This window comes from Mchenga conophoros, linkage group LG4 (assembly GCF_057382185.1).
Source record: "Mchenga conophoros isolate Kocher_MC1m ecotype Shallow Benthic linkage group LG4, M_conophoros_male_GT1.1, whole genome shotgun sequence".
Taxonomy (NCBI): domain Eukaryota; kingdom Metazoa; phylum Chordata; class Actinopteri; order Cichliformes; family Cichlidae; genus Mchenga; species Mchenga conophoros.
In genome coordinates, this window is record NC_140529.1 from 4,643,103 (window position 1) to 4,658,934 (window position 15,832).

A 15,832-nucleotide genomic window follows, 5' to 3' on the forward strand; every position below is an offset into this window, starting at 1 on the left:
TAGAAACAGTTATCCTTATTACTGGTGCAGTATGGGGACTAGCCTTCTCTGTGCAGGTGACTAAGATTTAAACCAGTCAGCTGATATTAGGGTGTGTTATAGTACAAGGTTCTGTCTGTCCATGAACAAAATGCCATAAACAAGCTAAATTTAAAACCAGCTGTCGAGCAGATTAATCTGGCGTGGATCCACATCATATTTTTTAAAAGGACAGCAGTGTGGTTATCGACCCTGACGCTCTCTGAATCCTGTTCAGACTACACGCTGGATTCATGAATTCAGTCCGTGCCGGTAAATCCAACTTTTAAGCTTTTAAAAAACTGATCCGAGCCCAGTCTGACTATCACATGGACTCGTATGTGATTACACATTTAGGTTTACAAGACCTGGTTAAAGATATTGTTATTAAAACAAAAAGGAACATTTCTGTTCAATCTATCAGTTTTTTGGTTCAATAAAATAAACCATTATTACAGTGACAGCGGAGATACAGTAAAAACAGTTCAAAACTGTTAAAGCAGTGAGTTGTCTAAAGCCAGGACAAGGTTTGTGATGTTTTCCAGTTGTTGGGATTAAAGAAGCTGGAGTCTTTCCAGGCCCTTACCAAACCCTGAGGTCTTGTACTGACTCCAGAGGCAGGCTTTGGGAGCACAGATGTAAGCTTGGCTAATGCTTGACTGCAGTCGTAGCCAACCTGAGATTTGTCTCCAAATGTGAAGCATCTCATCCTTTAGAGCCTGCACCAGGCAAGGCTTCACAGTCCCAGACACTTTCCACAAAACACAAAGAGACACGGTCCTATCCCAGTGAGCAAAGTGGAAATTGATTTAAGCAGCTGATTAAAGTAACAGGCTCTCATCACTAACTCCCCTTTCCACGCTGCACACAGTGTAAACCAGCGTTTCCCAACCACTGTGAGAAATGATCAGGTGTGCCGTGGAACATTATTAGTACTGGCCAACCTGATTGGTGCTCTAAGCGACGGCGTGAGTAACGGGCAGAACAATGACGTTCTCTTCCACTAGAGGGCAGTACAACCACCTGCTCTAATAAATGTGTTGCCAACCGGCAGTAAAAACAGAAGAAGACGAAGAAGAACTTAAATAACAGTCATGCTGTGAGACGATGTTTAAAAAGAAAAAGTGTTCAGTCTGACCTGGTCCTGGAGAAAACTCGACCCAGATGAAGGCCCTAGCATGAGTAGTGGTCAGAAGGAAGCAACAAAGGTATACTGGGACAAACCGAGCCAGTTCTGCTATATTTGGTGGAAGAATGATCCGTATGCTTTGTGTGACATGTCTGTTTGGTGGTGTGCTGTGGGATTTTTCTAATGTGAAATATGGGCCGTGGCTCCAAAAGCCTGGGAAACACTGGTGTAAACACACTGCATGCTTCACTAAAACATCCCATTAGATGCAAAGTTGCACATCTGAGTCATAAAAGAGCTGGGACATCACTGCACTTCTTGTTGCTTCTCACAGTGTTTTATTGGTTTCTTTTTTGCCTGGGAGCATGAGCAGCTGAGCGAGTATGTCAGCGATGTGCGCTCTCCTTTGTTTATACATACGCACACACTGTTGTGTCTCTTTGTGTCGTCGTTTCCCAACAAATGAACACAATGTGAGTCTACAGAAAAGAAATGATTTTATTTTGTGTTAATTATCTAATGTCTTTGGTTCCATCGTGTTTGTGTTCTTCTGTAACACCAGAATTAAGCTTTTACTTTATTATGTATGTCTCTTTATAATGCTGTGTAATGTTGCAGCACACATAAAATAGTATGTAAAGCCCCCACATCTCTCCCAGGAGTAACAAGGAACCTTTAAGCTTGACAGAAGTAGTTATTTGAATTCTATTTTTCATTACATGTATCTGTTTAAAGTGAGATAAGATATCACATAGCCTGTTCACCTGTGTGCAGGTCAGCTTTGTCAGTCACTTCCTGTCTTACTTTATTGTCTGGTGTTTTATTTCCTGTCTGTCATCGTCCTGACTGACTTCAGCTCCGAGGTTCCCCAGGTATCTCCACTTCCCTTCTTACCTCCTGTGTATCTAAAGTCACTTTAGGCTCAGAGTGTCTGTGTTCATTATCCCGACTCATGGCTGCTTTGCATAAGCTGTGGCACTTTGGATTCTATTTTTTGCCTTTGAATTTCTGAATTCCACCTTAATAAAGGTTGTTTTGTCATTGAAATAATAGCTCCAGGACAGAATAAACGATGGAAGACAACAGCAGCTCAACCCTGATAACTTACTGTAGCTCATTGTACCAGTGAAAGGAAGAGAAAAAAATCATGGATGACCAAGGCCTTACATGGGACTAATCATCAGCACACGGAGGAAGTTGCATTGTTGTGTAGTTAGACGAGAGGAGGCTCCAAATCCAGGACATGAGGCCACGATGAGTAAAGAGCTTTAACCTGGCAGAAGCACAATCTAAAATGAAACAAAAGCCCAGTGTACAAACAGAGGAGCTTCTAACTAACACACAAAGTACGAGAGAGCAGTGGTGGGACCAAGTCATTGTTTTGCAAGTCTCAAGTAAGTCTTAAGTCTTTATCCTCAAGTCAGAGTCGAGTCTCAAGTCACTGGTGTAAAAGTCGAGTAAAGTCACAAGTCTGAAACTTTGAACTTCAAGTCCTTTCGAGTCTTTAAAAAAAACAAAAGAAGAATGTTGCAGTTATGCTAAATGTAAATATTAGACCATGTGATTTTTAAATCTCTGTTTTTCTCAACACATGACGAAATAGTGGACTTAGAAAATATACACAAATTGTGAAATTGCACCTCTTTAAAATGCAGCTCAATTAAACCTAGCTCCAAGAATAATTTTTACCCACAATTCTGAGATAAGCTGCATGTTATTCTTGGATGCGTCCGGCTTTAAAATAGCAGGACAACACACACATTAAAGTTAGTTGAGATCACAAAGTTAGATGAAGTCAGCTATCTCATCGTAGCCAAAGAGAAGCACCACCTACGTTCTTTATGCAACTTCAACTGTCGGACAAAGTTGGAAGTTGTTCCATCTCTGTCTGTGATTCTCTGCTTGCATGTTTTGCATATTGCATTTCATTTTTTTGTTGTTGACTACTTCATAGTTTATGTACCTGAAAAAAAAAACTCTTTGCAGCATTTTTGAGTGTTTTTTTTTCTTCTTAAAAAAATCTGGTTAATTTGATTGGCTGTGCTACAGCTCACGCACACATACGTACAGAGTGCGGTTTGAATAAATGAATGAATGAACTGAATTAATGGTGCAGTTGGTTGTTGTCCCATCTTCACTGGGAAATGACTTGCCTGCTCTGGACTCTTACATTTCCTCTCATATCCATGTTTCATTGGTTTGTTTGTTTGTTTGTTTGTTTTTTTGCATATTTCTCAAATGGCAAAGCAATGTTTTGGGTAATCCACCTAAATGAGACTTGTTCACTTTCATCAGCAGCTGAATTGCATAACACATGGAATCCTGCATGTTTTAATCTAATAGCGAGAGCAGCTTAGCAGTTCTTCAAAGCATCTTCCAAAGATGCTTTGAAGAACTTCAGGGTTCTTTGAGCCACTGGACTAAAAGCAGCAGGCTGCGAATGGCTTTTGTCTGTTTGGTGAGTTTAATGTTGAGATTCTGGGTTTTTTTTCATTACATTATTTGAAAAAACCTGTTAAAAGCAAACTTTTATACCTTTGATTCATAATGTTTGCACTTTCGGCATGTCAGCATTCTTTTGTCTTCCATTAGAGAGTCTGTCTGTTAACTGCTGGTGAGTTGAAGTATTAAAAGAGATTCATGCATGTAAACAAGAGGTCCAAAAGTGCCTATATTGTTCTTGGAGGAACTTTTCGAAGAACAGGAAGTGTCTCCCTTGTTATGTACAGCAATCAAGGATGATGATAACTGTTATAAATGTACATGTCCTCCTGAGATGAGCCTGACCACAGCAGAAACGCTGTGAACACTCACAAGGAAAACAGCCAGACTGCAAACAGACAAAGGTGAAACAGTGTTTGAGTAAAGAAAACTGGAACTCCAGACAGAGACCATCACAAAAAAAACTGAAAATGAAAACATGAGCTTCTATAAAAAGACGAAAATCCAACACTTTGTCCATCAAAAAGTTTGGCCCTCAGTCCTGAAAGCTAAAACATCTGACAATAGAAAAGTGAATTCAAAGAGAATTCATGTTGACAATACATCTCTAGCATAGATGCGTATGTTGATATCCATGCAACATTACATGTGACAGTTCTGTTCTGTGCAGCCACACAAACAGTTTCATCTTCTTTTGCCATGGCAACGACCATTTGCCTTGGAACTTTAATCACTAAATCCCCACAGTGGGTCATTATCAGATTAGGAGATTATCCAATCCACACTGAGAAATCAAACAGGCTGGACCCAATCACTGGGAGACATACGCACCCGTGCTCCACCACACATATTTGTACATCTTTTGTTATCATGATGGCATGTGCATGTGTGTTTATGTGTATAACAGACGGAGTGAGAGAGACAGCACGAGTGTATGTAACAGAAAGAGACAAGGAAAACTAAAAGGATGGTTGATCCTTGTCAAGTATTTCCAGTTACAAGGCTGCCCCCTACAGAAAGGGAGCTGCACTGCATTTTCTGGAAGATCAAAGTGTGGGAGGATACCATTACTGATGTATATGTTTGTGCAGTTGAGTGGCATGCATGGCCGCTGTCACAACACCTACAACGTGGCCCTAAGAGAACCTTGAGGCATTTCACCAAGCAGCTCTCAGTGACTCTTTCTGCGATATTCATCCACATATTGTTTAAAAGTAAGCACACTGGCCAAACTACGTGTGGGGGACGTGTTATTAATGCTCATTAAATATGGTGATATCTGGTACACTATCTCAATGTGTGGCAGGGGGACAAGAGATAAAAACGTTTCCAGTCCCACATAAAGTGGGACACACACCATGTGTATACTGCACCTGCACACGTTTCCACAACAGCAACAAGAAGACATGCTGGTTTTCCATCATATATAGCCATCAGTCAACAGGAGCATACGGCTGATAGAAGAAACATATTCAATTACAGTGTTGGTCAAGTTTCTTGAAAAAAGTAATCAGTAACTAATTACTGATTACTTCCCCCAAAAAGTAATCCCATTACTTTACTGATTACTTACTTTCGAAAGTAATTAATTACTTAGTTACTTTTTAAAAACACGATTTACAACCTGAGTAGGTGATAAAGCGATAGATCTTTCAGCCCAATTCTACTTTTTCTGCATAATCCATCATACAAAATGTAATCAAATGGAAAAGTCTCTTTTTAAAACTTGTTTTATTAGTTTTAATCTTTTAACTTTATGCATCAAGCAAAAATGTAATTATCTGCAACATTCTCTGACTGGAAGAAATTAGTTTAACATTTAAACCTATTTTCTGCACATTCCAGCACATAAAATAAAATATTTTGTGTGTTTACACTCAGTCTTTCAAATAGATGCAAGTAAAACACAGCAGAAAATAAATAAAGTCAAAGACTCAGCGGTCCTGTTGCTCTATTTTCACCTGTAAAGCAGGAGTGGGGCAGGCGGAGGTTTACCCTGGTGCAGGTGTGCCGCGGTCAGTGGAAGAATCCGCGAGTTTCTCTGTGAGTTTCCCATTAAGTCGTAGCTACTCGGTGCTTGCTTGGAAGTTTAGGGGTTTTTTTCGCTGTAAAAAGAAGTTTTCTTCCCACGCACAGCGGACACTAATGTTTTTGTCACTCTTTATGGAATCAAACTCAAAGTAAGGTCAGTACTTCCACGCTTTAAACGCTGCACGCTCATACTCTCTCCCGCACTCGATATGTGATCCATTGTTGATCTGCACACAGCTGTTGTCACTAACGGCGCACTCGCTTACGTCACTGTCGTGAGACATTCTCGCAAAAAAATCACGGTTTTAGTAACGCAGTAACGCAGCGTTCCTACGGGAAAGTAACGGTAATCTAATTACCATTTTTGCAATAGTAATCCCTTACTTTACTCGTTACTTGAAAAAAGTAATCGGATCCATCTCTGTTCAATTCAATTTTACTTGTATAGAACCAAATCACAACCACACTTGCCTCAAGGAGCTTTATATTGTAAGGTAAAGACCCTACAATGATCAAGAGAAAACCTACAGAATCATATGAACCCCTAAGAGCAAGCACGTTAGCGACAGTGGGAAGAAAAAAAACTCATTTAACAGGAAGGAACCTCCAGCAGAACCAGACTCAATGAGGCACAGTGATCTGCCATGACTGATTAGGAGTGAGGAGAGGCAGCCAGGACAACAGACACAGCGTGGAATAGAGCCAGAGATTAATTATAACTGATGATCAAATGCAGAGCAGTGTTTAAACACATAGTGAGTGAAGAAGAAAGTGCAAAGTGCTCTGTAGGGGTGATAGGGTACTATGAGCTCCATTAACTGGCTTACTCGCTTTAATACAGATTTTACTTGCTGTCAAATTGTGTTTTTTTATTTTGTTGTTTGTGGTTGTAGTTTGCTGGTTTCTGTATTTTAATTTATTAGAATCTATTTTAATCTACTGTTTTATTGATGTCTTTTCTCTTTCTAAGGTGACCTTGGGTTTTGGCACCCTCAAATAAAATGTATTATTATTATTATTATTATCATCAATGTTTCATGGTATGTTACGTTTAACGCTAACATGAGGTTGATGTCTGGCTTTGAGTGTGTATGGCTGCTTGTCTGTGCTGCTGTGTGTGTTATATATGAATGAAACGCATGGATTCATAACTACAGATATGGGAGGCTGACCGGCCGGACTACGGAGGCTGGAAATTGATGGGTGCAGCTCTAAAACGAAACAAAAAACAAGGAGCACAAGAGTCCAAATACACAAGACAACAGTTCAAGAACACAGGAAAATAGATCAAAAACAAAACCAAACTAGAGCTCAACAAGAGTCCAAGAAAAGTTCAGGGGGTCGACCCGGGGGTCGACAACACAAAGACCAAGACAGTTCTGGAGGCCGGCCGTGCACACGGCAACGGCGGGCCAACAGTTCTGGAGGCCGACCACTTGGAAGGCAGTGGTGCCCACTGAGCAGGTCCGGAGGTCGGCCAAGATGCCAGCGGCGGCGACGAACTCTTTCCGGAGGCCGTCCCCGAAGGCCATGATGCCAACTTAGAGGCCCGGAAAACGGCTGGCAGAGGCGAGGCGGAACGGGTCGAGCTGGCTCTGACGGCGGTGTGGCAACCGCAGGACCAGGCGAGGCAGGACCAGGCGAAGACGAAGGCGTGGATGAAGACACAGAGACTGGACCTGACGGCTGCGGAACCTGACGGCAGCGATGCTGCAGGCGGTGATGCTGCAGGTGGTGATGTAGAAGTCGCGGGGGATGATTCAGCAGATGACGGCTGAACAGACTTCCCCGGACCGTCAGCAGATGTGAGGATGTGCTGGCTGGGTCCTCCAGGACCCTCAGCTAACGAGGCGTGGTGCTTGGTGGGCTCCTCGGACCCTCCAGCAGACGTGGCATGAGGCTGGACGGGCTCCTTGGACCCTCCAGCTGACGACACTTGAGGCTGGCTGGGTTCTCCCGAACCCCCAGCAGACAAAACTTGAGGCAGCATGGGCTCCTCAGGCCCTCCAGCCGACGAGGCAGGACGCTGGCTGGGTTCACCTGAACCCCCAGCTAACATGGCTTGAGACTGGACGGGCTCCTCGGGCCCTCCAGTGGAAACAGACACTGAAGCAGCAGGTACGGAGATCTCTGCCAGTGTGGACACTGGCTGGGACTGAGCAGCACAGTGGCTAGACTCAGGCAGCAACAGTGGGATGCAGTCCTCAGAGGGCTGAAAGTGTTCCCCAATACACTCAGCAGAGGACGGAGGCGGACGGGTGAACTCACTTGAACTCTCAGGGGGTGCTGAGAGCTGAGACTGTTCTGGTGAGCTCTCCGGTGAGGCTGCTGGCGCTGGCGTCTTGACCTCTAGGGGTCCAGAGTTGGCTGGTGACTGACACCCAGCCTCTGGGGAGGCCCTTGAGGGAGCAACTGTCTCTGACATGGCCAGCTTAAGAGAACCAGCAGATATTGTGGTGAAGTGTGTTCCCTGCTTTGAATGAGACAGTGAGGATAGGGGCTGAGTAAATGAGCTGGCAGACAGCTGAACTGGTGGCGACAGAGCAATAGGCAGCGAAGCGGCTACAGACTGACCTACAGGTAGTGGAGACGATTGTAGTGGAGTCCTAATAAGTGGTGGAGTGGCTGACTGACCTGAGGGCAGCGCGGCTGCTGGCTGAACTGAGGGCAGCGCGGCAGGCCTGGCATTTGACTGGGATGGAAGCGAGGATGGGACAATGGAGCGGACACAGTCATAAACATGGAACGAGGGTTCAGAACAGGCAGTCTTAGAAGCTATGGCCATGGGTGAGAAATCATTGTTATCCTCAGTAGAAACACAAAAAATTGCCCCAGAAACCACAGTCACAGAAGCAACAGAGTCAACAAAAGTGTCCCTTTCACTCACCACAGCCAGCTGCTCTGACATTCTGAAATCCGGCTGTGGGGTGCCGCGCCGGCGGCACGAACGTCGCTTCCTCCGTGGAGACGGCTCCGACGGGCCGGGTAACTCCTCATCCGGCGGTACGGACGGCACGTCCTCCATTGAAGCAAGTGGGCGAGCAGTAGCGGCGGGGGGGGGGGGGGATGTAGGTGAAGCTCGTGGAGAACGAAATTCTGCACGAGCGGATGTAGAGAGTCCAATAGCAAGGGATAACCGGAAATAAGGTGTTGTAGGTTGGCTTCCACCGAGTAAAGAGAGGCTTCTCCCTCATGCTCTAACCACTGGTAAATTAATTTAGAAGCAGAGTCGATAACGGCCTCCTGAAGCTCCCTGGGTGGGGTGACTGCCGCTGGATCCATATCTGGCTGGTCCGTACTGTCACGGCGAGTGAGATAAGCCGTATAAAAATAATAAATGAGGACCCAATTGCAGGCAGTCGTGAAGATGTGAAGGTGGTTTATTGAATAAATGGCAAAGGAAAAAATGGCAAATGAAGACAAACTAAACTATACTGGAAAACAACTAAACTACAGAGCACAAACCTGAATGAGAACGAGCAGAGGAGAATGACGATGGACAGCAGGGAGAACACACGGGTGAGACATGGTGGCTACACAGACGGACCAGCAACTACAATGACAGAGGACACGACTTAAATACACAGAGAAACACAGGGGAATTACACACAGCTGGGAATAATCAACAAGACGAGACAGAGGTAAAACTGAACACACTCACATGAGACGCAGACCTTCACAATAAAACAGGAAACGAGAACACTACACCAAGACGCAGACCTGACACTGAGACAGACAGACAGAATGACACATGGAACCTGAACTAAACTAAACGTGAGATACAACCGAGAACAAATCCTTAAACGTGAATAAACAGAAACATAGAATTCTAATAATAATAATCATTATAATAATAATACTCATAGCGCCCAAAACCACAACAAACATTCAAAAATAAACTAATCAATCAAAACTCAAAATACTGGGTCAAAACTGACCCAGAACCGTGACATTGTGCCAAAGTTTGGATTTTTGTGTTTGGTGCATTTTTGTATTCTTCTCTTGAGTTCTGTATTAGGAGTTTTAGTCTTCTTGACTTTCATAGCTGCTTTGATTTCATTGTGATTCCTGTTGTCTCTACCAACCTCAGTGTTCCCCTCTCGGTCTTGTTCTAATGTTAGCTCCTTTGCGTCCCAGGTTTCCTACTTCCTGCTCTGAGTATGCTCACATAAAAGAGGGCATTTGATTTGCATCTAATTTCTCTTCCTCACAAAATCAGTGACCTGAGCACCATCTACTCCAATCAGACACATTATCAAAGGAACGGGTTATGGGAATCTATTATAAAAAAGCAACACTTTCTGCAGTTAAGAGAAGAAAGCAATGCTGTGACCGTGTAATTCATGCATAATGCACCTTCTGTGTGCATGTATATGTATACATATGTATATTTAGTGTGTACATGTCTGTACTTATAGAATCTATTATGTCTTTGAGGGACGTACCACTCAACGGTTTCCATATATAAATGGCAATTATGCACTTAAAGCACACTGTAAATAAGAGAAGCAGTGCTTTTTAGACAAAGCTCTGAGCATAACTTGCAGCTTACCAGGTTATGTGTTCAGCTACATTACCAAGGTGATTTACCTTGTAAAAAGAGAGCCAGCTGCACCAAAAACAGACTTGAAGCTCCAACACAGTTATGAGCTGCCATGCTGTGCTCAATATAATGACCTTGACACAAGAGTGAATGAAGGACACATCTTACCAATGTGTCAGACAAAGATGATAAGACCAGGTGACTAAATGAGAGCATGTTGTTTTCCTTTGTCACAGCAAAGTGATGTCTGCTGCCACCAGGGGCCTGAATTCCACAGGACATGAGTTGCGAAACCTGTCAAAGTGCATCCAGTCACACCTGTCACAGCCTGGGGTCAAACTCACAGTGAAGATAGGGTGAAGGACATCAGGTCAAACAAACAACACAGAACTATATACAAAGGTTAACCAACAGCTTCTCTAAAATGAGACAACTTAATGATCAAATAACTCCTGAAGGTTTTATTTGAATACATGATTTTCAACATCATCAGCATCTTGCGCCTCCCCTTTCTTCTTTATATTTTTCTTCCAAAAAGCCAGACTTTCTTTTATTTATTCTGAGTTAACTTCAGTAGTTCTCCAGCTGTTTGTAGTTTTCACAGATGTAATATTATCTACAGCTACTCTTAGTACCATTGATGTTAAGTTAGACTCTTTTTCTCCAATTGATCTTTCTGAGTTAACTTCAATAATTACTTCCTCCAAACCATCAACGTGTCTTTTAGACCCCATTCCTACAAAACTGCTCAAAGAAGTCCTGCCATTAATTAATTCTTCAATCTTAAATATGATCAACCTATCTCTAATGATCAGCTATGTACCACAGGCCTTCAAGCTGGCTGTAGTTAAACCTTTACTCAAAAAGCATCTCTAGACCCAGCAGTCTTAGCTAATTATAGGCCAATCTCCAACCTTCCTTTATATCAAACATCCTTGAAAGAGTAGTTGTCAAACAGCTAACAGATCATCTGCAGAGGTTTATTTGAAGAGTTTCAGTCAGGTTTCAGAGCTCATCACAGCACAGAAACAGCTTTAGTGAAGGTTACAAATGATCTTCTTATGGCCTCTGACAGTGGACTCATCTCTGTGCTTGTCCTGCTAGACCTCAGTGCAGCGTTCGATACTGTCGACCATAATATCCTATTAGAGCGATTAGAACATGCTGTAGGTATTACAGGTACTGTGCTGCAGTGGTTTGTATCATATCTATCTAATAGACTCCAGTTTGTGCATGTAAATGGAGAGTCCTCTTCACACACTGAGGTTAATTATGGAGTTCCACAGGGTTCAGTGCTAGGACCAATTCTGTTTACATTATACATGCTTCCCTTAGGCAGCATCATTAGAAGACATAGCATACATTTACACTGCTATGCAGATGACACCCAGCTCTATCTGTCCATGAAGCCAGATAACACACACCAATGAGTTAAACTGCAGGAATGTCTTAAAGACATAAAGACCTGGATGGCCGCTAACTTTCTGCTTCTTAATTCAGATCAAACTGAGGTTATTGTACTCGGCCCTGAAAATCTTAGAAATATGGTATCTAACCAGATTCTTACTCTGGATGGCATTACCTTGGCCTCCAGTAACACTGTGAGGAACCTTGGAGTCATTTTTGACCAGGACATGTCCTTCAACGCACATATTAAACAAATATGTAAGACTGCTTTCTTCCATTTGCGCAACATCTCTAAAATTAGAAATATCCTGTCTCAGAGTGACGCTGAAAAACTAGTTCATGCATTTATTACTTCCAGGCTGGACGACTGTAATTCATTATTATCAGGAAGTCCTAAAAGCTCCCTGAAAAGCCTTCAGCTGATCCAAAATGCTGCAGCAAGAGTCCTGACAGGGACTAGAAAGAGAGAGCAGATTTCTCCTGTAGTGGCTTCCTGTTAAATCCAGAATTCAAAATCCTGCTCCTCACATACAAGGTCTTAAATAATCAGGCCCCATCTTATCTTAATGACCTTGTAGTACCATATCACCCTATTAGAGCACTTCGCTCTCGCTCTGCAGGCCTACTTGTTGTTCCTAGAGTATTTAAAAGTAGAATGGGAGGCAGAGCCTTCAGTTTTCAGGCCCCTCTTCTGTGGAACCAGCTTCCAGTTTGGATTCAGGAGACAGACACTATCTCTACTTTCAAGATTAGGCTTAAAACTTTCCTTTTTGCTAAAGCATATAGTTAGGGCTGGACCAGGTGACCCTGAATCCTCCCTTAGTTATGCTGCAATAGACGTAGGCTGCCGGGGATTCCCATGATGCATTGAGTTTTTCCTTTCCAGTCACCTTTCTCACTCACTATGTGTTAATAGACCTCTCTGCACTGAATCCTCCTTGTTATTTATCTCTGTTTTTTCTTACTTTTATATCTTTTATCTTTTATATATTTTTAAAATTCCCCTCTTGCCCCCCTGCAGGCGGACTTTATCCATCAAGCTCGGGTCCTCTACCAGAGGCCTGGGAACTTGATGATTCTGTGCAGTATCTTTACTGTTCCTAGGACTTCTTCTTCTGGACAGAGATTTGAATTCAATTGAACTGAAAGCCTTTATTATCATTATACATAGTATAACGAAACAAAAGTGCACACATGCTTTAAAACATTATAAAAACTATACAATAATTTAACTATACATTTAATATAAGTATAAATACACACTGCAGTACTGGATGACAGAGACAGACAGGCAGAGAATTGATGATATTTCAGTGCAGATTATTTTTTGTGCAAGTTTAAGTAGAGTATGGTGATAGCTTTAGGGAAGAAGCTGTCCCTGAGTCTGTTCTGGCCTGTATGGATCTGAAGCGCCTGCCAGACGGCAGTAGGTTAAAAAGATGGCAGCCGGGGTTTCTGGCCCTGCTGAGACAAAGGGAGTTATAGATGGCAGACAAGGAGGGCAGAGGGCAGCTGATGATTCTTTGTGCTGTGTTTACTACCCTCTGTAGTCTCTTCCTGTTTGCCTCCATGCAGCATAGGTCAGCAGGCTCTCGATAGTGGATCTGTAGAAGGTCACCAGCAACTGGGTGTTTAATCACTCCTTCCTGAGCACCCTTGGGAAGTGTAGCCACTGCTGGGCCTTCTTGACTAGGGCCATGATGTTAGCTGACCAGCAGAGGTCCACAGAGATGTGGACACCAAGGAATTTGAAGGACTCCACTTGCTAATATGGTATATGGTAGCAACTTGAAGCATTTTCTTGGCACACTTTGTCCTCCGTAATATCAACGAAGCATTGTTTACATTCCACAGTCCGACCTGAGTGTTGCTGCTGACAGTGTATCATCTTCTGATGGCTCCTTCCAGCAGGATAACACACCATGTTAGAAATCCCATATCATGTCTAACTGGTTTCAGGAACAGGACGATGTTCACTGTACTCACATGGCCTTGAAATGTAGTGAAACTACAACAACTGTATGAATATCATCATCATCAACAACTATCAACGTGGATCAAATTCTCTGAGGAATGTTTCCAGCACCTGCAGTTCTGAAATTATAGCAAGAAACCTCTGACAGAACCAGGCTCAATCTGCCGCAACTCACTGAGGGTGAGGGGAGAACAGCACAAAGACAGACTGTGGAAAAGAGCCAGAGATTTATAATAACTAATTATTAAAGGCAGAGTGTTGTTTAAAAAGGTGAGTGAAGAAGATCAATCAGTGCATCACGAGAAACCCGCAGAAGCCTATAGCCGGTGCAGTGTAACTAAGGACGGATTTAAGGTCACGTGATTCAGCCCTAACTATATGCTTTATCAAAAAGGAAAGTTTTAAAAGTAAAGAGGGTGCCTGTCTCCTGAATCCAAACTGGAAGTTAATGTCTGAACTCACAGTACACAACTGTGAAACCATCCTTCCCCCCAAACAACGACGCATGAAGAACTGAGAGCGAGACCTGCACTTCTCACTAAGCAGGGAGACATTTATTTGTTCCATGTATAATCTAATATTGGATGTATTATCTCTATTTTTCAGAGATGAAAAATAGTCTTTTCATCTTTTCCAGTGCACCCATGGATTTTTTAAGTCCATCTCCTCTTTCCACAAGTTTCAGCTGTTTTTTCGAACATCCAGACGATTAAAAATGAAACTACCTTAAAAATCACACCTCCATCTGCCTGGTTCTGTGTTGGGGGACTTTAATGGGACTCAAACACTTTTTTTACTACTGAAAAAAAGGTTTGAGTCACCTGATAAAAAAAGGATAACAATACAAACCTGTAAAGGCCCCCTTGCATTATATCAGTGAGGCAGACATTGTGATATCTGAACAATACCAGCTGGATGTGTGTGTCAGAGAAAAAGTACCAAACATTAGTCTTGTGCTCAGCAGTGTACCATCTGTCTTAACATTCTGTTTCCAGGAGCTGCAACTGTGATTTACGCTCCATGTGCAACTCTTAACAAGACAGAAGCTTCAAACAGTAAGAGAATACAATTGGAATTTAATTAAAGCACCAATGCTGATAGGTAATCTGATTACTCTCCACAAGCACTTCAGCACTCAGCAAAAGCACTTTCGCCTGCATGACTGAACCTGCTGGTAACAGCAGTTATGTCACAAAGACAGCAGCCATAATGACAGCAGACTGCTGATGTCTTGGAGTCCTGAATGATGACAACCAGCGTTAATGATGTTCTTCTTACTTCATAACTTTATAAACAGAATTGACCCTTTGACCAAACGTATGCATACTCATGCACAACCAACTTTCCATGAAAATGACAAAATGACAACAGCTGCTGTTTACATAAGCACTCTCGTGTCTGTGATAACCAAGCAGATAGAGGGGTCTGTTTCAAATAAAGCCAGAGCTGCCGTCAGCCTCACCAATGTCCTTCTTCCTACAGCTTCAGTACGAGAAATGAAACTTGGTCACACAAAGGAGACACTACACTGATGATTACTGTCAGTACATGCTAAAGTACATGTACATGTGTGGATGCCAGCTGAAGACAAAAGGTTCAGCTCTAACCAGCTCAGTGACAGCTGTACCAAAATACACAATTTTCAGACGCTTGTAATATCTTAAAAAAACCACATAATTTTCACTGGAGATTTATATTATTATGATGATATAAATCATCAGTTGTTTCCTTTTAACATTAATTAATTTCCAAGCAACCCAGATTGACCGAACTCTGTCGTGGGAGCAATGTGAAGATGCGTTTTCCCTGCTTCTGTGAATACTTCCTCTGAGCATCACCTACCTGGTCTTAATGGTGGGGTTCATCCTGAGAGGAAACAGTCCCAAGTCTATGTCTTCGCTGTCAGGGTTAAACTCTAGTGCTCCTGAGACATAAATCAGAAAGTAGTCCCAGAGCTCAGGCAACTTCTGAGAGGAGAGAATCATGAGGGAAACTCGAGGGAGGCTCTGTTTTGGAGAAACAACTAGCTAAAGATGGGTGTCATCCAGAGTGGGGGGCCCACAGCAGCGTTCTATCACCTCCCTTCAGCTTGCATTTAAGCGTTCCAGCTGATCCAGCTTCAATGTCCACTCAGCAAATACATTTAGCTGACTGACTCCTTCCCTCGGGACATAACACAAGCACAAAATGAACCGTTCCTCTCCAAACTGCACCACGTCCTCCACAAACAGGACCGGATAGATATATTTATCTGCTTTCCTTTGGAAAACTCAGGAAAATGCTAAAG

At 42.8% G+C, this 15,832-nt stretch overlaps 1 protein-coding gene across 2 annotated transcripts in view; it reads right to left on the reverse strand.

Annotated features, from left to right (window-relative positions):
- LOC146575343 (syntaxin-binding protein 4) overlaps positions 1-15,545 on the reverse strand; it is an 82,393-nt gene extending 66,848 nt beyond the window's left edge. For both annotated transcript variants that reach the window (XM_085269990.1, XM_085269988.1), the window contains exon 1: positions 15,388-15,545. In XM_085269990.1, the coding sequence (XP_085126116.1) occupies positions 15,388-15,530 (143 nt within the window). In that variant the 5' untranslated portion in view covers positions 15,531-15,545. The remainder of the gene's footprint in view (positions 1-15,387) is intronic.
- Between the last annotated feature and the right edge of the window lie 287 nt (positions 15,546-15,832).